The 25587-nt window shown below is 31.9% G+C and overlaps 1 protein-coding gene across 1 annotated transcript; it reads right to left on the reverse strand.

Moving 5' to 3' along the window:
• Positions 1 to 694: 694 nt before the first annotated feature.
• mRpL19 (mitochondrial ribosomal protein L19) lies at positions 695 to 24654 on the reverse strand. Its single transcript, XM_035360192.2, has 6 exons — positions 24512 to 24654; positions 21911 to 22016; positions 19319 to 19443; positions 10438 to 10572; positions 5303 to 5490; positions 695 to 1084 (listed from the first exon to the last, which is right to left on the reverse strand). Exons 1-6 carry the CDS (start codon positions 24609 to 24611, stop codon positions 800 to 802), a joined length of 939 nt encoding a protein of 312 aa, XP_035216083.1. The 5' UTR covers positions 24612 to 24654; the 3' UTR covers positions 695 to 799.
• Positions 24655 to 25587: the final 933 nt, after the last annotated feature.

The following is a 25587-nucleotide window of genomic DNA, read 5'->3' on the forward strand; positions in this document are numbered from 1 at the left end:
CATTATTGTAATCAGAATTTATAAGAAATGAATTAAAATTCATTGTATGTTTTAAATTACTAAAAAGGTAAAATGATCAAAAAGTTAAAAATTATGCTTAAAATTAAGTTATGTAATACATAAATGTCACGTATATGGTCAGAAAATATAATAACTTAGTTTAAAATTATGAAGGTTAAAATGTGCAAAACAAATTAAAAATTATATCTAAAATTAAATAATATAATAAATTAAAACATGTATTTGAATAATTATGCTCGTGAAATATAACAAGGCAAAATCCAGAATATGATGAAGATTACAAACTTTAAAAAAGATAAATAAAGTTAGAAATTACATCTAAAATTAAATAATAAAAAAAGCATATTTGAATAACTTTTTCCCAAGCTAGAATTTCAAAGGCGACCTTGCCAGACGATTTTGAGTATCCTCTTGCAGCACAGACACAATATTCTTGCAAACATCCACACTATTTCCAAGATTTGAACGCGAAACCTTTGATACTGCAGTCAGCAATGCTAACAACAATCCCATCTGGGAAGACTCATGTGATAAGTGTATGCAATAGAATGTAGCCTCATTTGACTATTCTTGTATCTGTGTGATTGTCAAAAAATAAATGTCTGTCTGTTCTCCTGGTACAACAGAGAAAAAGTGTTTGTTATGTAAGGTATAAACATTAAATATTTTCTAGTACAATTTACATAGCAATGCAATTATTCTGAAGGGGAAAATTACACATTCATAGCATTCAAAATAAGTTTGAGCTGGTGTTACAATAATGAACTAAAAATACAAATTAAGAGTTTCGTGTAGTTTTTGGAGCAGCTTTTTGTAATGTTCTTTTCCATAAATGACGTTTAACTGGATATTTTTGTCTGTGAGCTTCAACATCTTCCCATACATCTATTTGATCTTCTTCAGGAATACAACGTCGATATTCTTTCATGAGATCATACTTTTCCCAAGGTGTGAAAGTCTTTTTAGCACGCCTACGTTTCACTGCATCAACTTCAAAATCTTCTACACCTTTTAAATTTTTTTGTTCCCATTTTTTACACCATGGTGGGGGCTTCAATTTCACCTAAAATATTAAATGATTTATTAAAATCTATTCTCATACTCCTACTGTAGCAACAATACTCAGAATTTGCCTTAACCCTCTAAGAGATATGATCGGCTTTATCCGATCATGAGATTTTTTGTCATTTGGTAGATATTAGCTTATAATTTAAAATATTTTACTTTCTTATTTTCTTTAATAATGTAAATGTCATCTTAATGAACACAAGCGTATGAAAACTGAGACTAAAATAAGTAATTATACAAATTTAACTAATAAATGCTGTTTAAATACAGGTCTTCATGACAGATCCAAGATCCAAACTCCTGTGTTGCTTAGAGGGTTAGGCATATGTAATAGTTTTAGAACTTACAGTTCACTAGTTTTTTAATTTGCAGTATCTATTTTTGCATCTGTTATTGGAAATTCCAGGAATCTGTTATAATACGAAAATTTAATATCCTTGCAAATTACTAAATGAAAATATAATTTGGAAATGAAAATATAATTTGGAAATGAAAATATAATTTGGAAATGAAAATACAGTCAAAAGCCGTTAATTCGGACACCCATAATCCGAACCTCAAGGCTACAAACTTTCTGCGCATGCGGCACGTTGACACATGTGCATAAGACCTTTACGCTGTGAATATGCTTGTGCGCAAAATACATTTAGGAGTGCTCGTTCAATGTATAACGGACGGTATAAGTTTAAGCTAAAATTATCTAACTCAGTTAATGTTGCAGAGTGCATTGTTCCTTAATCTTCGAATTGTATTCGGCTTATTATTTTTTGCAGACTGTTAGCGCAATTTTATAAAAGTAAGCTTGAACTTTCGATTATGCCAAATAGAATTTCTGATATATATTTACTAATATGTAAATCATCTACAAAGCAAAAGTATGTTTCGAAATCCATTAAACAAAAAGTGGAATTGCTGCAAAAAATGGATAAAGGCATATCCTTTGTTTATCTAAACTTTAATGTTTGTTTATCTAAACTTTGTTTATCATTAACGCCACCGCGGGCGCGCAATGAATTGGAAGTTGATCTGTCAGCACTATCCTTATCTTCAGGGCAGATGTTTTTATTTTATTTGGCTTATAATTCCTTACTAAATGTAGTATTTCATCTCGATGTACTCCGTCTTTGATATGATTTAAATCAAATTCCTCGTCATTATAATTTGCTTCTGATAGCAAAGAAAGTGACAGAGGTTATTGAAAACGAAAAAATTTTGATTGACAAATTAGTCGGTATTCTCGACATAGCAATTATAGGACTTGAACAGCAGAACTTTGTAACTGAACAAGAAATTATGTCTGTTTATAGAATTAAAGAGAAAGTATTATGAAAAATTTTATACTCATTATATAAAATAAAATACAAAACATTTGACTTTTGAATGACAAAAAATTGACCAAGCTATTTAATTTCAAAATTTAGACTTTTAATGTCATTTTGAATTTGCCAACTGATGAGGAAATTAGAATGATTCAATGATATTTTTTTTTCTAAGTGGCATCCACTGATATTCCTTTGTGACTTACTAGTGTGTAACATTCTTCAGTTTATAATTTAGCTACAACTGGTATGGGGAAAGATCTTTTCACAATTATTGTATAAGTTTTCAAATGCTAAAAATATATCATTACTATTCTCACACAGCTTTATTAGTTTAGACTCATAACCTAATAACAACATAGAAAAATTCTTTAAACTAAAAATATTTTTAATTTATGCAAATAATGTTAGAAGTTGGCTCAAAATATTATTATTGCCAGTGTTTTCTAGAATAGTGGTTGCAAACTCAGATTTTATGTAGGCTCAATGTAGAATCTAAAAACAGTTGAAGAGCAGGAATTTTTTATTAAAAAAAATATATATTGACAATTAAATACCAAATTTTTAGGCTTAAATTTATTTCTAACAATTCTAATATACCGAATTAGCAACTAAATAACTTAAAATAAAAAAATTTTGAAAATTTCCAAGCTAAGTAAAAGTCGAGCATAAATAATGACAACCTATCCTCTTTTATCCATTAAGTTTTTCTTCTACACATAGCCCTTCAGTCCCCAAAAAGCATATGCTTGTAAATAAATAATTATAAGCTTCATTATTTTTTTACTACAGCTTCATGCCTTACGTGATGACAGTTCACTTTTGATAAAGTTCTCAGCCTTGGAGAAAAATAACCAGAAATTACCTTCCTCATGGTTTGGAGACAATCATCAGTCAACTGAGTTCTTCTTTTACACTATAATAATTCTCAACTAGGTTTAAAACTGTTCACATATAAATGTATTTCCAAACAAAACAATTATTCTTATTGCAAAAAGTCATAACTGAATGTATCAATCTTTTGACAAGTGCATATGGAAGTTATCAAATTTGCACTTTCAAATTTTCTAACCTATTAGCTGTTGAAGATGTCTTTTAATGTTTTCAGAGTTCTATATAAAAATGCTTTAGAAGCGAGATTGAAATATCCACCAAAATGAATCAGATGTGTATACAAGGAGACCAAACATGTCCATAAATGTTTAAGATGTGTTCAGATGACACACTCTGTCTTTTTTCTTCTATATTTCAGCAGGTGACTGTGTACAGACCCAAAGTTCTTACTAGAGTGTTAGTCTGTTTTAATAAAGAACTTCATGGAAGAGTCCTGCATGTGATGTTTTACTGTCAGACAGCAATGTATAATTTTCTGGCGACCTCAAGTTTCTGAAAGAAGATAAACTGTTTTACAGCTGTTTGCCTAGTGGTACTTTACATTAATGAAATTCAAACAGTTATAGTATTTATTGAATTTTAGTAGAAACAGGAAAAAATCAGAGTTGTATTAGAAGATGCATTTTTTAACAACTCACATATTAAGCAATTACTTATTTTACCTTTGTGTTAAAAATTGATTACAATTTCTGATTTGCCAAGAACAGAAAAAAATATTAAATGTTTCAACTAGCTTTTTTGCAGAAAGTTGTTTCCCTCTATGCGGTTATTGAGCAGATGCCAGAAACAAACATGCATTCACAGACTCCAGGCCCGAGTGAGATATTTAAGAATCCATTTTGCACAATCTTGTTGCAGTGCAAATTTTCATGAAGAACAGTGTTAACACTTCCCTTGCTCAGAGACATCTTACCTAACATATTCTGGGTAATTATACAAAAATTCTTCTTTGAAAGGGCATCCAGAGCACCAATTCTTTAGTGATGACTAGGTATTTCAGCTTATGTTTATAATCACTATACAAAATTGCATTATGTGACTTACATACAATCCCATGCACATTCTTCATTTGACTGTAAAAGTTGATTCAATTAAAACCGTCAGCTGATGAAACCTGGATTACTGTGTGCTCAGACTGTTTAGAGGAACTTGACAGAGCAACTTTTAATTGTTGCTTCTTTTTTACTTAATGACATGCCACTACTAACTGCTTTAAACTAGATTTTCTACCGATACACATAGCCATCTGCCAAAGAAATCAACCACAGGGAATAACACAGCTAGAACCACAGCATAATTTTTATACGCTGTCACTTATCTATGTAAATAAATTTGGAGTGGAAAAGTTGGAAAAATTCAGTTTTGCGATAAGATGTGTTCTTATCACAAAACTGAATTATTGTTATTTATACAAACTGCTTATTATTGTTTCTTTCTTCAGTGTCAAAGCTAGCTAAATTATTACTCTGGTCATAAAAAGTCTGAGTATTTAAGTCTTAGCCACAATTGGGAGTCCAAGGAGGCAAAAAATTAATTTCTTGCATTAATTTAAATAGCAATTATTTTAGTTGCTATGGAGATAACTATTGCAACAGTCTGCTTGATATATTTTCCAATTTCTGCTATTACTGCCTACAGCATAGATTAAAAGACATTGTTGTGGGGGGGGAGGAAAAGTAAAAACAAACAGCTTCTTTTCACTGTTATGGAAATCTTAAATAACAGACTAAAAAGTAGAGAATGCAGTTATAATAAGGAATAAAATATCAAATTTTGATATGGATGTATTTAGATGGTTGCACACATAGTCAGAAATAACTGAAATTTCTATTGGAAAAAAATATTACAATATTCATACATAAAGAATAAATAATTTTTTTTAAAAAAAAGAGGAAAAATCTAGTTTTGTGGAAGAAATGCAATACAAAGTGCAAGACAATGTTTTATGAACAAGGAAATTACACTGAAAAACATGTTTGATAACATGGACTAAAAATTACCTTTAAAGGATTGACTGGAACAGGTTCACCTTCAACTCTAAATTCTGGTTCCATGTCAAAAGGAAATGTGCTATATTCTGGTGCAGCATCACGTAAGTAATACAACTCATCATCCAACCTTTTTTCTAATTTTAAAACTTCAATAGATAATATGCGAGGATTATATAAATCATACATAATTTCCACACCTGAAAAGTTTTTTTTTTCATATTAATACAGAAATGAAAAGTTATAGAATATTTTTTAAAAAGTTAAAAAGTAAGCTACATAAAAGTAACCTAAAAAGTTCTTGGCGTTTTTCATGTCCAATTTGATGAAGTACTCAGAGAAGAAATAAAGGGTTCATGCGCAAGAAAAGTGATGAAGAGTTAATGTAACTATTGGTTTGTACTAATATAGGAACATTGAGCCTATACAACAATCATAGCCTGTCTAATGTTGAAGAGAAATAAATGTATCAGAACAGCTCATTGGTAGTAATTTGCTCTATGACTATAACCCTTTTGCAATGGGCACCTCAATCATTGAACTGCTCTCTTGGGACAGTGTGCTAACAACCTTGTTGGGATGGGCAGTTTGCACTGCTAAGACTGCTTCCTAACTTTGGGGAAAAAATTCAGATCAATTTAATTTGTGGTCCAGTTACTTCATTTTTTGGCACATTATGAGAGGAATACTCTGGCAGTTGTCAAAATTAATTTGAAAACCTTTATCATTATATTTTCCTTGCTATTTGAAGTATAAAAAATGTTTTGCTAAATGATACACAAAATATTTGCCTCAATGCTAGGCTAAACTCTAAAAAGAATGAGTAAACCACTTAACCTAATAAAGCAAATATCCCTATATAGCCAAAGATAAAAACAAAAATATTCAGAAGAATTATGAACATATCCATGTGTTTATATCAGCTTATGCAGTTGACAGTCAGATCTATTTATCTATTATTCAAAGGAATAAGAACAATAATTAGGCATTAAAAGTCTAAACACAAGTATGCCAAATGAATTAAAGAATAATAAACAGTTTTTTTTTTATGTAAATAAGTACATAGTAGTTGAAAACTAAACAGCATAAAACGTTTGCACTAATTTAATTTTTTAGCATATACTTCTTATTTTTTGAGTTAATCCTTAAAAAAATTTTTTTCCCCATTTCATTTATGTCTTTTTCTTTCTTAATTTAATACTTTTGAACCATCAAACACAATATCAGTTAATTTTCTTATCTGACTTTTAGCATCATTTTGTTTGCTAGCTTTTTGCTCATCCAGATGATATAAATATCTCTGCCTTGCAGGAGCAAGAAAATCTGCTGCAAGGCAGAGATTATTGATTGATCCATTTACTAGAATCAATCAATTTATATTTATCATCTTGCTGCCTCATCTAGCCTTAATACTGTTGGATTCCATGCCAAATACTGTTGAACACACACTTTTCAGAAATGGCAAAATATTAAAAAACAATGTTATTACTCTGAGTAAAAGTAGCATGAGAGGTTAATGAAATCATTCAAAACTTACCAGAAAGGTCAGGTACACTAAACCAAAGAACTAAACTATGTAAAAATTACACACCTCACTTTATCAAAAAGCTTCCAAAAGTTCTTAGAAATGCTTTAATTTTATTAGGCAGGAAAAATATCAGATATGGTTAATCAATTCATGCATGTAGATATTTCATAAGCTAAAGAACCAGTAAAAGCTAGTTTTAACGTGAATCTTGCCCTGCCCTTTACAACAACAGCTCTTCTGGGATGAGTGTTACTGTGAAGTATCATGGAATGTAGAAATTTTAGTTAAGAATGCAGAAGATTATTTAAATAAAAAAAAAAAACAAAATGTTTTTAAAATTTCACTTTCACCCAAAAAATAATGATAAAAGTCTGAACAGTAAGGATCTTATAAAAGCCTTTAAAAAGAAATCAAGCAAAATTAGCATTTCTAAAGAATTTTAAGCACTATAAAAATAATGTCTTTAGAGTAGAAGGAATTACTCCCAGTGTTTATATTAAGCCCTTATTAAACAGGTCTTCAAAAGACTGCAATACCGAGAACTGAGTGGAAACTGGAGATGGTAGTCCCACCTCCTATGAACTTGAAATGATGAAGTTTAAAACAACACTGACAAGGAATTAGCTTAGTGGCCAAGAATTATACTGCAAATATGAAGCACAAACTGGTACATTTTTATATATTATTTTTAATGGAACACACCGGGGGGAGGGGAATTCTATTTAGTTTTATAACCAAGATAGTTCATAATTGAAATAAAAATAGAATAAAGAAAAATAATTAAATCATTATCAGTTACAATATTTTTTTCAAAAGTTGCAAACATCAGTGACAATACTATTTTGAAGATACTAAACTAGCAGGCTTGTGAAAATATTTATTGCAAATGTTATACAACAACGTAAAGGTTTGCATTGTCTATTATTTTCTGCAGTTGAAATATTTAGTTTATTTATTTATTTTATTAAGAAAAGAGAGACTTGGGGGTAATTACATACTATGATGACTACCTAGATATTTCGCCAAAACTGTCAACCCTTGTAGGTTATACAGGTTATATATATATATATATATATATATATATATATATACACTCAAGAGCCAAAACATTATGACCACCTGTCAATAACAATTTGGGCCACCTTTGGCACGCAACACAGTTTCAACCCGCCTTAGCATGGATGTCACATGTCCTTGATAGATGGCCGGAGACAGATTGTACCAGATGTTGTAGCAACGGTCACGCAAATCCAAGATATTGCGAATTGGTGGTCTTTGACCTCTGAGCTGCCGTCCCATAACATCCCAAATGTGTTCTATCGGATTGAGATCCGGTGAGTTAGGCGGCCAGGACATTAGCTGGAAATTAGCATCATGTTCCTAGAACCACTCCAACACAACTGTAGCCTTGTGACACAGGGCATTGTCCTGTTGGAACATTCCATTTCCACCTGGAAAAACAGAGGCCATGGAAGAAAGCAACTGGTCCGCAATGATGTTCAGATACCCTGTAGCATTCATGGTATGCTCTACCACAACCATGGGTCCCAGAGACGCCCAAGAGAACATCCCTAAGAGCATAACACTGCCACCACCGGCTTGTGTATGACCTACTGTGCATTGAAGGAGCAACTGTTCGCCTGAAAGACGGCGTATCCTGATACGGCCATCAGCGTTATGAATGACAAACCGTGATTCATCTGACCAGGCAACTCTCTCCCACTGATCGGACCAGTCGCGATGTCCCCGGGCCCAGCGCAGGCGCAGTTGGCGATTACGCTTGGTCAGCAAAGGCACACGAGTGGGACGTTTGCTGCGTAGCCCCATATCCAACAGTGTCCACTGAACAGTGTGCTCCGATACTTTTCTACTTGGCCCTACATTGTATTCGGCTGTCAGCTGAGCCACTGTCTGGCTCTGGTTTTGCTTCACCATGCGAGACAGTCTCCGACGACCTTTTTCTTTGACAGCGTGTGGACGTCCAACACCATGTCGTCTACTGCTGGTTTCACTGTCATTCATTCACTTTTCATACGCACTAACAACTGTAGATCACGAACAACCCACGAGTCGTTCAGTTTCGGAAATACTTGTTCCGAGCCATTGAGCCATTACAATCTGCCTTCTATCAAAGTCACTTAGATCCGCAGCCTTTCCCATCACACACAGAAGTAAGTGAAAGAATGATTCTTCAGACTCTCCAGCAGCAGTTAAATACCACTTCCACCTGATCACGTGCCTTCCACATCATCCAGGCGCGTTTATCGCAAAATGTAGGGCCGGTCATAATGTTTTGGCTCTTGAGTGTATATACATTTATTTATAATATATATATATATTTATATGAACTTGAAAAAATCCCGAATATATATATATATATATGTATGTAATGATTTTAAAATGCGTACATGAAAACAGTGGAACTTTTTAACAGCTTAGATACTGCGTAGATGAGTGAGAAGATCGTAGTGGCTTGAAGGTAGCAGACTGGAAAGCATGATGACGCAATTTAGCACAACGTATCTTGAAAAATCACAATCTTTATTATTTTACATATATCAAACCATCCTTTTGCAGATAAGATGTTTCCTAATTATATTTGAATACAGTAAGTTCCAATTTGAAGTACAACGTCATCTTAAGCAAGCAAGCAGCAGCATGGATGAAAAGCATCTTACCAGCAGGTGAGCTTATGCTAAAAAGGGAAGAATATCATAGAACTTCAGAGGAAGAAGGGTGGGAGTCGGAAAAATTTCAGTTCAGTGTTTTGGTTTAGAATTAATTTGATTGGACAAGAGGTATCTGCATTAAAATATTACATAAGATAAAAAAATCTGGAACCTGTGAGAAGAGATAAATTTAGGAGCAGATCACCAAATTTAGAATGTTAATTTTGAGGTCCGCAATTATTTTTTTGAAACAGCTATCATATTTTCTTATGTTAATTTTGAGGTCGGCAACATTTTTTTTGAAACAGCTATCATATTTTCTTATATCTTACATATATACATATGAACTTATATATATATTTGGGATTTTTTTCAAGTTTTTGTTCTTCATAATTAGGTTCCTTTTATTTTTAAAAGAATTTAAATATTATATTTAAAATATATTTAAAATAATTTATAAACATAAATAAAAAAACGCCAATGAACATTTTTATCGGCAAATGTTGCCAAGGTTGTCATCATAGTACGCAAGTACCGACTTGGGGTTAACTTGGAAACTCGGTAACTGAGAATTATATCAGCTTATTGTAATCTTCCCCTTCTTCTCTTTCACGAATGAAGTAAAAATGGATGATAAATTTTAAGTGCTAGTTTCTTTTCAAAGGGATTGGAATTATTACTTTCAAATATGAAAAACTTCAGCATTTGATGAATTTCAAGAATCTTCAAAGCAGCACTCTATCTTTAATATTCTTTTTAGCAAACACATAAACTAGTAGTACAATATAAAGTAACTGAACTTCTCAAACCATAAAATTGATTTCAAAATAGTGATATCCAGCACAGTGTGAGAAATAACATATTTTGAAAACAATACATATCAATTCTTATGAAATTTTATATAAAAGTGAATAAATTTGTATATATTTCATTAGTAACAAAATATTTACCTTGCTTATCAACTACATTTCTTAAGATAAAAGTAGCTCTTAAACCACTGTATGTTCTAGAAATACAGATTCCAACAAATTTAGTTTCTTTTCCTGGGGCATATGGATCAGATGCAGTTACAGCAAGGACAGAACCTAGAAAGAACAGTGAACATAAATAATGTAACGTTTGACTTCAGCAATACAGAGAGAGAGAAGGGGGAGAAATCAGTTTAACTTGTTTTTAACCTTTTAATGCATTCAACTGAGTTAACTGGGGACACCAAACTTAATTATTTCTGTGCTCCTGAGTAAATACATTCAAATTTTTTTTCAGACATGAATGCAGCAGAATATATCTGCTACAGTTCTGGGTTAAAATAAAGAAAGATATGAAAAGAGATTGATCTAAAATAAAAGGGTAAAAAGACCAGTTTCTGAATTTTTATGGGTGCGTTAAAGGGTTGATTTAGGGGGGGATTCAGAGAAAAGGAGAGTTGTCGATACTAAAAAGCATAACATATACTGATTTATGATTGCACAGTTACAAATGAACATTTTTTATTATAACTTCATTACCTAGCATACCTACAAAAATTGTAAACCATATCAAAAACTACTTATTTACCAAAAACATAGCTTTGTCTGTAGAAAATTTAAACAGATTACAAACATGCACATAAATAATTTGCAATTTGCACTAATGATTTTATGTCTCTTGTGCATCTTTCCTTGATGATGAGTACCATTAGAACATCATAAATAATACAAAAATTATGATACTTAAGTATCAGCACAACCACCTTGGTGAATTTTAACAGATAATAATAATAATAATAATGTGACTTATGATTGGAAAAAAAAAATCTTATATATTTTATGTTTAAATTAGGTAGTTATTTTGAAAATCAATAAGCCTACATAGAAAAGGTTTTCTGTTTCTTTTGTTTTGATAATTTTGCACTGATCACTTTAAAATTACATTCATAGCAACTGCTCTCTTTAGCAATTTTATGGAACAATACTGCATTCCTTGAAAATTTTTACCTCAGTTTTTTGTACTGCAGACTACATGTGTATACAGTCAAAAGTCGTTAATCCAGACTCGTCGGGACTTCGGCGATTCCGGATTATCGATTTTTGCGGATTACAGATCATCAGTTTCAATCTGGTAAGATGGCATGCAGAAATTACAAAATTAAAAATATGAAACCGTAATTTATGAAATAAAGAACAATTATGATCTAAAGGGTATCAAAATTTACAAAAAGAAAAAGCTTAATATTTGTTTGTTTACTTTATTAAACATTTCTTTCAATGTAAGTTGTTTAAGTTGCTTCATTTCATGTGACAATACTTTCTCTTTAATTCCATTAAACAGACATAATTTCTTGTTTAGTTACAAAGTTCCACTGTTCAAGTCCTATAATTGCTGTGCCGAGAATACCGACTAATTTGTCAATCGAAATGTTTTCGTTTTCAATAACCTCTCTGTCACTTTATTTGCTATCGGAAGCAAATTATAATGACGAGGAACTTGATTTAACTCATATCAAAGACGGAGTACATCGAGATGAAATACTACATTTAGTAAGGAATTATAAGCCAAATAAAATAAAAACATCTGCCCTGAAGATAAGGATAGTGCTGACAGATCAACTTTCAATACATTGTGTGCCACGGCATCCCCCCCCCTGCCGCAGAGCAGCGTGAAATTGATAAACAGATTTCAGATTTCAAAACATACTTTCGCTTTGTATATCCTTTACATATTAGTAAATATATATTGGAAATTCTATTTGACATAATCGAAAGTTCAAGCTTACTTTTATAAAATTGCTCTAACAGTCTGCAAAAAATAATAAGCCGGATCCAATTCGAAGATTAAGGAACAACGCAATCTGCAACATTAACTGAATTAGATAATTTTAGCTTAGCTTATACTGTCCGTTATACATTAAACGCACATGCGTAAACATATTATGCGCTTGTGCACATGCAATTTACGTGCGCGTAAAGGTCTTACGTGCATGCGTAAATGCGTCAACGCGACGCATGCGCAGAAAGTTTGTAGCTTTGAGGTCCGGATTATGGGTGTCCGAATTAACGACTTTTGACTGTATTTTAAAACTGAGTTCAGGGTAAAAAATATCTGTAGAAGCTGAACTTAGAATATTCCGCACCACAACAATAAAAAAAGGGGGGCAGCATTGTTTGTTAAAACTGTTAAAGCCATGGTTGCTACTTTGGCAATTTTTGAAAACTGGGCAACTTCTACTGAGGTGATAGTGCTAGTATGCAAAACCAAAATTATTTAGTCAAAAATGTAAATTCCTTCCCGTGTTCTATAAATAAATAGCCTTTTAATTCTTTATATTGCATATTCAATTATATTAATTAACATCAAAATAAAATGAAATAATTTTTTATTCAGCAGTATGACAAGATTTGGAATGAAAGTATGGCAGATTAAAAAAAGACTTAAGATAAACTATAATTACGAAACTGAATTCATTATGTGCAATCAGAATAACAAGGAAAGGAAAAGGGTTGTATGAAACAATCTAAAGTGTGGAATTAAGACTGAAATAATAAAATTTATAATAGATAAAATATTTGTTAAATCCTCTTTATGACATGTAAAGTGAATCTAGAACAGAAGAAAGTATGCCAGTTTTTTAATAATGTTGGTCAACAAAGGTTTTTGGAATAGTATTGTTATGAATTTTGTATTTAAATAGTTAATTTTAGTAGAATTGTAATTAAAATTGTTTTATTTTCCCATGCATTACAGCACGTGATAAATTTTAAGAGAAAGCTATGCCAAAAAAGTAAAAATATAAGAGCACATGCATTGAATAAATGGATATCTCTTTTATTTGTATTGGAATTGAATAAATGTAACTGACTACTTTGTTAGCTGCAACTGTAATTCCGTCCTCTTGTTGGTTTCCAGAAATCTCGAGAAGCAAAGAAATTACTAACTCCCTTGGGACTGATTGAAAGCTTTAAAAAGGCAGACAGAGAATATCTCAGCTCAGTTGTTTAGTTAGCTGCTGCTGTTAATCTTTTGTGAGTTCAGCATGAGATTGAATTAGCTTTCTCTTTGCATTGCATTATATTCTAGTGTTTTTAGTAGTTTAAAGTATAACTACTGATTATATTGCATATATTTGGAACACTTGTATGAATATCTCTGAGAAAAATTCCAGCATTCTGTTATATTTCTTTTGATAAGAATAAATTTTATTAACCTTTTATTAGGCTTTTATTGGGCGTTTAAATAAACTAAAGCTTGACAGTCTGTAATTACCGTAAATCGGATTCCAATTAAAAATTGTCGAAGTCGTGTCAAAGTCCAAACTATAGCCATTAATTCTAATTTGCTTGAATGATAATTCTTTTCTGTTTCTGTTGTTCCTTTACTCACACAATAAACTAAATGCCACTTTCTATCTTCACCTTTTTGCAACAGCATTCCTGCCAGCCCTTTGTTGCTCGCGTCTGTGTGCACTTCAGTCTCTGCTTCGGGATTATATAATGCTAGTATTGGTTCATTAGTTAAATGATCCTTTAAAGTACTGAATGCTTCTTGCTGATCTTCGTTCCAACGAAATGTTTCATCCTTCCTCATCAGTCTCGTTAGCGGCTCAGCTTTCTCTACGTATTTCAGTACAAACCTTCTAAAGAAACTTGTAAGACCTAAAAATTGTTTAACTTCATGTTCATTGGTTGGTTTAGGAAAGTTTAATATGGCTCGTACTTTTCTTGGTCCAGGTTCTTAGGAGATTCTTAGAAAGATTCTTCTTTCTTAGGAGATCTGTCTATTCCCTCATTTATCTTAGATTGCTTTACAGATGGATTTACATCTGCCCGAGGTTTATTTCCTTTTGCAATATCTTTCCCCGGTTGTCTTTTGTTTTGTTTCTGAACAAACTTATTTCCCTTAATTTTGTTTCTTCACCAGCAAAATTATCTACTACAGATTCTCTTTGTAAACTTTTTTCTTTCCCTGTATTAAACTCTTTCTCAAGTGCTGTAATTTTATAACTCTTACTATATTTCTTGAGCATTTGATTATAATGCTTTTCTTGAATAGACATTTTCCTCAGAGATATTCATACAAGTGTTCCAAATATATGCAATATAATCAGTAGTTATACTTTAAACTACTAAAAACACTAGAATACAATTCTTTAATATTATTGATATTATCACTTCGAGTTTTTTCTTTAGAATATTTATTTTCTTCACTTGTATTCTGTTTAACGATTTTCTTTGAAGTCCCTTTCCTTTTCAGTGATTTTTTTACCTTTGGAATTAGTGACTTTTACAGTATTTATATTTTCAAACTTTCCATCATAGTCAAGAGTTGCTGCCTTTTCATCGCTGTAGTTAGTGACTGGTATCACTGTTTCTCCCTGTATTACTTCCAAAAATGAGCCCAACTCATCTTCCGATCCACTTATTAAAACATAACCGTTATTTATTTAATCAGCTTTAACTTTCACGAAATTAACCATATTACTTTCGATTTGAGTTTCTTGGGAAGCCTTCAGTTTAATTCATGGAGTGTTGCTATCATTTTGCAACTGTGGAAAGGGGCAATCATTAGCATAGCGTACGTGCAAGGTATTACCTATCTTGGCGTATGCAATATGTGGTAAATCAATCCATGTTCGACCAACTAATAAGTCGCATGGTTGCGTTTCATCTCCTACAATTAGAACAGTAATGTCCTTTCCTTCCACATTATCAATCTCTAAGTTAACAGTTACTTTTCCCAATGTTCTAGCGGCTGGTTTACTCTGGTTCCCAAAGCCAAACAATTCCTCCACATCTGGTTTTATAATAAGATTCAGTCTCTTAGCTGCAGACTGTTTCAATAAACATGAATTAGAACCCTTATCTATGATTGCAGTAATTTCTTCTCCATTATTGACGCGAGCATACTTTAAATATACAGCTGGTGAAACACCTGAATTCTGGTCCACGGATAAATTATTTTTAACATTTATCAAGTCTGGATTCTTAGATGTACACTTTTTAAAAGTATGACCCTTTTCATTACATTCCCTGCAAATAATTTCTTTTTTAGGTTGAGGACAATCCGTCGCTATATGTCCATAATCATTACAATTGAAGCATTTCGGCTCACCCTTTTCATTGCAGATGCTAGAATTATATTTCCTTTTCCTTTCATCTGTTTTATAAAATTTATCTCTCAGATTGTATTTATTCTCAAATCTGTTTTTAAAACCCACTTTGAAATTACCATCTGTCTGCATAGAATCGTTAACATTTCTGTGTCTTGAATACTGATTATAGAATCCTTCATAAAATTTAGAACCAAATTTAGGTTTAGAATTATGCCTAAAAGTTTTATTTTCTACTTGAAGTACTTTTATCCCTGCCCGAATATTTTCATATTCATCTAGTTTTTCAGCCAACTTCTTCAGGATTAATGAATTTAGACCAATCATCAATGAAATGGTCTCAGATAGCAGCAAGGACCCTTTCCTTTAATTGATCCATAATAATAAGTTGTTTTAAAGAGTCAAAATCTGTTACATTTAGCAAGCCACTCTTCAAAATAAATTTTTAATTCAAACGTGAAGCCCTTCCACGTATTACGCAATGTTTTAATATGATCAACAAACCTTTGCTGAAACTGTTCAGGGCTTAACTTAAATTTTCTCAGTAGCAGTTGTTTAACGTGCTCATAGTCGTTAGCTTTTTCTTCTGATTCACGGGCAATTAATTGAGTTATTTCATAAGGCAATAGACCCAACAGCTGAGAAACCCAGTTTTGTTCTTCTAACCCAATACATCGTGCCTGTCTCTCAAGTAAAACTAAATAAAAACTTATATCACCTTCATTCAAATCATACTTATGCATTAATTTACTCATATCACAAATATTGCTTCTACTAACATTAGAAGAAACAGAATCATTTACATTACTACTTCTGATTTCTGCTTCTATTTTCAATTTTTCAAGTTCAAAAGTTCTTTGCTTACTTCTTTCTATAATTTCCATTTCAAATGCTCTTTGCTTATCTTTTTCTATAATTTCCATTTCAAATGCTCTTTGCTTATCTTTTTCTAAAATTTTTAACTTTTCCCTGTCTAAACGATCATTTATAATTCTATCTAGCATTTGTTTAGTAAAGTCTTCATTATAATTCTTACTATTCAAAATCATATCTCTTAAGCCTACAATTTTAATATCAGAAAGGACATCTACATCAAGTTCCAAAGAGAGTTATTCTAGTTGATCCCACTTCTGAAATGTTAGCAATTAATTAATTCCTTTATTAAAAACACATTCGGTCAAACATTAATTGTTAGATACTTGCTTTATTCAGAAACATTACCGTCAACATTACTGCTCAAAAACATTACAGTTCAAATTATTATCGTTCTAAAAAAAACTGTTGTTGCCAATGAGGAAAATACATGTTAAATAAAATTAATATGTTGCATTTACACTACATATTTTGCCCTTTGTTAATTGACTGAAGCTTGGGACGCTATCATAGCAACGAAAAATTCAGTTACATAATCTTCATTTATTAGCCGCCCAGTCAGTATAGTGGTCAGAGAAGCTGACTGCGATGCTGAAGGGCCTGGGTTTGAATCCCGGAGAAGGCATGGTTGTAACTGTCTGTTCCTTCATAGGAAAGGTGAAGGTGGTGCACCTATTAGGTGCCTCCATAATAAAGAGACCACCACATCCGGCCTTGTATAGATTAATAAACTGGGTTACATTTGTTAATTGTTCACAATCTGCCATTGGGGAAAAAACAAAAAAAATCTTCATTTATCACCACTTCTCCACAAATTCCATTAATTGGAGATTTTCACTTTTTGCTTGCAATATCTGAAAACCTTCAAATTATATGTACTTATCTGAGTTCACAATAAATAAACTTCCACATGTACTTAAGGCTTATTTGCATAACAGATGAGTTATTCTTAACACAAACAGTAGCACAGTTAACTGAATTTTGCAATTGCTGCCAAGCATAATGTCAACATAAAAGATTACCATGCTGTTTGGTATTCAATTATTAATAAAAAAAATGTTTTGGACATTACTGTGTGAGCCATTTCTCAGGATGGCATTAGTTGATAATCATGTGGTGATGAAAGCGAAAAATAATAAAAATTCGCTCCCCAGGTTGGCATCAGATATATTAGTTACTCAGTAAATGTAGAATGCTTCAGTTTGAGATGTATAAAAAATCAAAAAGGTAGCCATAATGCCAAATTATTGGTGATACAGATTTACACTAATAAATGAGTATATTTCTTCCAACATGGGAGTACTTAATTTAGCAACAAGTGAAATTACAAATCAAAATCTTCCACATGCTTTATTACGAAAAAGTATCTACTGTACATATGCAAAATATTAAGCATATGCTAAACCAAAATGTTACTGTCGGAATCTAATTTTTTTTAAAAATTTTAAAAATAACATATAAGTACGTTTGTTAATCCAAAAAAAAGTTTACAAGCAGAAGCATTTGAAATAAAATAATTGTGAAGCGAATGTTTTCACCCAGGGTGGTTGACAGATGGCGCTAATTGTCCTACAGCGGTTCTACAAGTAAGTAGCGTCAGTACGCAGACACTTAAGAGCGACAGTAATGGCACAACGTCTAGAAAAGTGGTCTCGCATAGAGGTGCAAGCCGTAATTCGATTCTTATGGGGCAAGAATGTGGTCGAATCTGAAATTCACAGACGAGGTATACGGGGACAAAGACAACAGGTAGCGAAATTGTGTCGTTCTTATCAAGCGGGCAGGGAGCATGTGGAAAACTGCAATATGCAAGCGAGCGGCCGTCCAAGTTCTTCAAGGACGGATATCAACACGGCACGTGTTGAAGAAATCATTCAAAGGGATCGACGAGTAACTGTGCGTGAGATTGCCTTAAAGTTGGACCTGAGTTATGGTAACGTTCAGCATATCGTAACCGATGAGTTGTGATATTCCAAAGTTTGTGCCTGCTGGGTTCCATGTGCATTGTCCGCGGAGCATAAGGCCTCTCGAATGATGTGCAGCTTCACATTTCTTCAGTGATACCATTCAAATGGCCAACACTTCATTGATCGCATCGTTACCGGTGATGAAACATGGCTTCATCACTTCACCCCCACATCCAAAAGAGCCACGATGGAGTGGAAACACACTGGATCACTGACGAGGAAGAAGTTTAAGATCACACCTCTGCTGGTAAAGTGATGGCAACCATTTTCTGGGATATGACTGGTGTTATCCTAATCGAGTATTTGGAACATGGCCATACCATTAAGGCCGATCGTTACTGTGCCACCTTAACGAAATTGCGTAAAGCCATCCGACGCAAACGGCCTGGATTACTGAGCAAAGGCGTCATTCTTTTGCATGACAATGCCATGCCCAATACAGCTCACCAGACTCAGGAATTGCTGCAAAGGTTCAAGTGGGAGGTCTGGAATCACCCCCCATACAGCCCCAATTTTTGCTCCAAGTGACTATTTCATTTTTCCGACGTTGAAGCGATACTTATCCGGAACACGGTTCACCTCAGACGATGCAGTGAAAACAGCTGCCAAGAAATGGCTCAATGAGCAGGGCCCTAATTACTACTAAGACGAGATAAACAAGTTGGTCGAACGTTCTGACAAATGCCTAAACAGGTTTGGGGACTACGTGGAAAAGTGAAGGCCAGACGTGTCTCTTGATTCCCATTTGTATCTTGTTTCTATTGTTAATAAATACTTTTTCATTTGCCTTGTAAACTTTTTTTTTGGATCACCCCTCATATTTAAATAATATATAAAATATATATAAGATGCTAAAGGTTAAAAGATTCTGTAATATAGAAAAATGATAGAATTAAATAGACTTGCCAACATAAAATTCAGGGATATCTATAACTCTTCTCCTTTTCAACATATCTTGTCTTTCAAGTTTCTCTCTTATCTTATGCCGGTGTTCAAATTTTGGATCAGGCAAAAATTCAGGATAAACATATCTAGAATACAGGGAAAAATTACACATTTTTTCTCAGTAAAATACAATTAAATTCATTTATGATATTTAAGTTGAAAAATATTTTTTAACTGATTTCCTTACAAATTTTTTTGGAAAAAAAAAAAAAAAAAATGCAAAAAATCATCACATTTTTTAAAATTTTATTATTAAATACAAGGAAACAAAACAAAACAAAATATGCAGGTTTTAAGTTGAATTTTTAATTTTTTACAGGTGTAAAAGCATTTAATTTTAATGCTAGTTTACTATCCGAGGTAAAAAATTTAAATATTAGTTTTTGAAACAAGGGACAACACAAAGTGATACCTGACAGTATGTATACTGGTATCTGGTCTTTTTTCTTACTGGCTTACCTCTGGAATCTTTTTTATAGGAGCACACTGTCTCACAGAATTTGATTTTTTTTCACCAGCAGGAATAACATATGCAAAATGCCTGAGTGATGAAGGACTAATGCTGGGACTAAATCATCACTTTTGCTATTTTGCATCATCGCCATTACTTTATTTTTTCAATGCAACTATCCTTCTTTATACATTACTAATCCGCAAGCTGACGTATACTATGCAATAGGAAAAACACAGACCAGTCCTAGCAAAAAAACGGCAAAACCAACAAAACTTGGCAAATTGCCAATCAAAGCTGAATATTTTCTTCAGGCAGAGTAAAACTGTGATAAAACAAATCATACGGGGATTCGACCAAGTTTTCTTGGGATAATAATTAACTGCAATATATATGAACCTGAGATAACTCGGGATAATCAGGCAAGCGGTTAAAATATTTATCTTACATATCCAGTAAGCTATTTCTGTATTCTTCTGTTTTGGGAAAACTGGATTCAGAAAATTATGTATGTATGCACATGTTTATACATGTATGTGTGGAATTGGTCCCAATAACAGAAGAGTACCGCTATTTCTCATATGTCATATTAGTACAGCATTATCTCGCAAGAAAACGGAAAAATTCAAAATGAAGTTTCTGTCAATATTATGTGCATTAATTTTATTAATACTGATTTATATGCAGCAAATATGCTAATGATGAGTGACATCTTTGATAAGTTTTAACAAAAATAGTCTGATTACACTTTCTGATGTGTAATTTTCTTCAAGACAATTTTCTCAAGATAATCAATTAATACACTGCCAACTAATATCTTTCTCAGATTCAATAAAAGCTATCGAAATTTCAATGGCTTTCCTTACTTTTTCTGTAACAACTGTAGGTAAATTCATCTGATCTTCTATTTCATCATTGTTACATTCATAAAATCTTCTAACACTAACTAGCATACCATCTTACTAGATTTAAAGCCATGATCTAAAACCTGGAAATTTTTTAAATCTGGAATCAATAAAGTCCTGATGATTCCCAGCTTTTTACTACACTTGCTTTGTGTAGTATTTTTTAATTTCTATTGCAGACTTTTCTAAAATAAGTAGTAGTGTCATTAAAGTTGATTTTAGCATTGACAAATTTGAATGTGTATTTTTTCAGATACAGATAACTTTTGCAAGTTTTGGCCTATGCAAACCATTTTGAGATTTAACATACAACAGAAAAACTGTTAAGTTTTGAAAACGTAATTACTGATAAGTCAGTATACAATTTTATGTGAATAAAATAACCTTCTTAATAATAAGTTATAAAATACAGCATGATATAAATTATTTATATCATACTGTAGTTTATCATGCATAATAATAAAATGCAGTAGTTTATTTTTTAAATTTAGCCATGCTTGTGTATGAGAAGAAACCTACATATAAGGTAAATGAATGAAAAAAGTACAAATATTAAATCATTTCATATTGCTTAAAAAATAAAATTTTGTGAAAAATTTCCTGAAAATAATACCGATTAATTCAGAAATTTGTGAATAATAATATGCAGCATAAAAAATAATTAAAAAAATAATTTTTGAAAGAATTTTATGAAAAATATATGCTGGTTAAGAGGTAAAATAATAAATTTGATGGACTTTTCAATTATTGAAACCAGATTCAGAAATATTTGCATGTATGCATGTGCATGTGTGTATATAGAAACACACATACGTACATACATATGTTTCTGAATACTATTCAGATAACGGAAGAGTACAAAATTTTGTTCACCATGCTGTGGACTTCAAAATGCCATTTACGAGAAGAGATGCATATGTGGACTGCAAGCTACTCAAATGACATTCCTGCTTTTAAAAGTAAGGATTAACAACATCCAAAAATAAAAAGATTTTAAATAGTAATAACAAATTTTCATAATTTGCATTTTTATTTATTTGTTATTGAATAGATATTAAAAGATGGTCATAATGCTTTTTTAATACAATAATTAAATGAAAATATACCATATCATAGGAAACTCTCTTATGTTTCTATGGTTTGCAGATGAAAATTTAATTCTGAGAGCACAATAAAAATAAAATTATATTACTTCACCTATATTCTGCTAACTGAGAAAATGATTTTTTAGCTTCTTTAGAGTCTTCTTTTTTTATAACGCTAGCTGCTGACCGAGTACAGAAACATTTTCCAAGTTTTTGAACTGCATAAAAGGACACACAGAAAAAATTAGGTTGTAATTGTAATTCAAATTATAAACATACTGAATAATATGTACTACCTTAATTAAAAAATATACATTCTAATTAAAATTCAGTAAAAAAGTGGAAAGTTTGTTTTTATATTGTTGACAAAGGTATGTGCTTCAATAGCTACTAATTTTTTTTTTAAATTCATATGAGCTACAAATCTGAGCTCAAATATCATAAATATTGTCTTCTTTGAAGTTAGAAGATTGTTTTGCCATAATTAATTATCAACTTTCACAGCTTGCAGACAACAACAACAACAACAACAACCCAAAAAAAAAAAAAAAAAAAAAAAAAAAATGGATCAGTTATATGGAATTAAAGAGTATGGGGTTAATAGACCTTTCAAACCTTGATAGGAAGAAAAATTCTTATTAAATTAATTTACTGACTGAGACAAAACAACCTTAGAATGATGGAATTTACTGACTCAGAAAAAACTGACAGGGTTATCAGCCATATCCAGAGTTTATTGAGGGCTTTTTAAGTAAAATTAGCCTAAACTTATATAAAGGAGAAAATTAAAAAAAAAAAAAAAAAAAAAAAAAAAAAAAGAGCTTACATTTACATTTAGCCATCAGGAACATAGCAAAAGACATACTATTGTTTTGGCTGCTTTAGCCACAACTGGCCATCTTAATACTGGCAGAAAAAATACAACTTGAATGGTGATGCTAAATATTTGATAGAAAAATTCATATAATGTTTTTTAGACATATAACATAAAATGGTAAAAATATATTTATGAGTACTGGCGGTATGTGGACACCGAGTTTGTGGAATTCTTTGACTTGTTATTTTGGCTTGGGTAGTGGCAAAAATCACCACTACACAAAGCCAAAATAACAAGAGTAAAAAATATCCTCCGTAGCGCCGTTTATCATCCAATGTTCGACCATACGCATTTCCTTCCTACAAACAGGACATTTAATAATGGCTACTAAGTAAACCTTCATTTACACACCAGTCAAGCAATGCTCTTTTTCCCTTTCTTTCCATGTCATACAGAAACTTCAAATTAATCTTACCACATTTAGCCATTTTATCGTCTAAACCACAAAACAAGCAATATACTTCCTAACCAACACACACACAAGCCCTTATGAATTTACCGCAAACATGCAACCGATTATGTCATAATAAGGTTTCCATAACATTCAACTACTCAAGCTACCATAAATGTGTGTGTGATTATGGCAAAGCCTCAAGGGCTAACTGCCTAAGGGGAGGGATGCCTTCCTTCATGGAGGACTTTCTAAGGGTAAATGGCTCATATACACTTTACACATTTGGAAAACCAGCTACCATAAATGAAACAACTTGGTGATAGTACAAGGGGTACCCTTCTCTCTAACCCATAAAACTTCTAATAGCGATGCAGATGTTATATGAAATAGCTGCAGTCACGGCTGGTTGAGCAGAACCTTGTTCTAAGCAAAACATTCTTGAAGTAAACACAGAAGCTAAACTGACACAAGATGCAAACCTGTTCCTCAGTAATTATACACATTTTAAAAATATATTTACAGCAATATCATTGAAGTAAGCAAGAAGTGGCAAATGACATATTAGTAGCCAGGAGAAATACGAGAAAAATTTGTAGATTACAGAACACATAAGTGGTCAGTTAAGGATTTAATCTGCAAAATTTAACATTTTTGCCCCCCCAAAATGTTTCACTTTTGTTATGTTACATGCAACAGCCAAGGCCATTACAAAAGAATCACATGACAGGTATTAATTTTGAAATGATGCATTTCAGAAAATAAGTATGTTTCTATCTTTAGGATATAGAGAAAAATAATCATATTCCTGAGGTGTTACTTATTAGATATAACAACTGCAAACTAATTGTTGAATTTGGAGTATTTGACACATATTTAAATAGAAAATATTTAAATTTAGTCCTGAGGAATGTATATGATTAAAGGTCTTGAAGAATGCAAATGGTTATAACAACTGTAGCTTGACTGCTACATATGGAGTATTTAATACATATTTAAATAGAAAACATTTTAAATTTAGTTTTGAAAAATGTGTATGAATTAATACTTATAAAAAGGAAATCATCCAACCATTTATTTTTAAAAATTATATTCATTTACTCGTACACAATACATATACATATTTTTAACGTGTGAATGCTGATTTATGGGTGGAAGGCATCCTATCTCTGATGGAACTCATCTGGCGACATTTACAGTGCATTTTACACAGTTTTCATGAGAAACTACCATTGTATCTTATTCTACTGTTTATCATGAGTAATACGACAGGTTTTAATAAGTGAATTTTTAATTATAGTACATTTAACACTATACTTGCTAAATGCAACTAATATTATCAAAGCATTTTGAATTAATCTGAAATATCAATACATAAAAAGATTCCCACTTATGAAAAATTTTTGACTTAAGATTATACGTCTACAAAATTTGAGGAAACATACTTAAAATCCTTCGATTTAAAGACATCGAAACATTATTTAAAACAGACATGTTCCCTACAACACCGCAGCAACAAAACAACGAGTTGAGTAGCAATTGCATGCCAGATATTTTACATATGTGTTTTTTAATAACGAAACAAATTTCTGTTAGCTTAGTTTATTTGTACGGCAGTTTTTTTCTTTAAATTATTAAAAAGAAGTAAATTATCTTATGGTTTATAAAATATTTAGATCGATGAAATTCCTCATAAATATTGAAATACAACGATTAACATCTGGCATTCGTCTCTTGGTGCTTTTGTTTACTTTTCAAGCAAAATGTGTTATCAACAAGGAGGTTAGAATACATGGAGATGCCCTGCGCGCAGTCCAAGTGAAGCCAAAAAGTGGGGGAAAGCATGCCCTTAGTAGTCGTGGCTTTAGAAAGATTGACGAGCTCTTCAGCCAATGAGGCAGAACCTAGCCACACCCAGTTTCGTAAATTAAAGACCGTGGATTCTTCGCGCGCTTTTTCCTTCACTTTTTCCCGCCATTTCATTTTATTTCTACATTTTCTATCATCTTGTAGACGGCTGCAATATTGTTCCGAGAAGCAATTTTTATTCCTGCCAAAATGGTAAATTCCTGCGTCACTTTCGGCTGTACAAATAGAAGAACAGCAGGATCCGGTATTACATTTCACAGGTAAATATTCTTTTAACATATATACTATCACTTATTTAATTATACTTTGCTCAAAGTTAGATAAAAATTTGCTGTGCATGTTTAAAACATATCCAAGGAAACGGCTGCAAGTGCTGATAATTGTATCAATTCTAATGATTATCAGGATATGCAGAGGGAAAATATATGTACAAAGGGACTGATTCCATTAAAATGAGTTAAATGAGAAATGCATTATGTAATTACATGTTGTCATTAATGAATGCTAGCAATAAAGGTATTGTGAAAATAAATAAATAAATACTCAAACCATTAATTGATTATATTTTAGTTATTCTAAATATATACAGGTATAATTCTCAATTTTCCATGTTAGAAATACTACTTACGTTTTGAAAAATATTAAATTGCAT

This window comes from Stegodyphus dumicola, chromosome 5 (assembly GCF_044657685.1).
Source record: "Stegodyphus dumicola isolate Sdum_Otavi_A_Nest chromosome 5, ASM4465768v1".
NCBI classification, from domain to species: Eukaryota; Metazoa; Arthropoda; class Arachnida; order Araneae; family Eresidae; genus Stegodyphus; species Stegodyphus dumicola.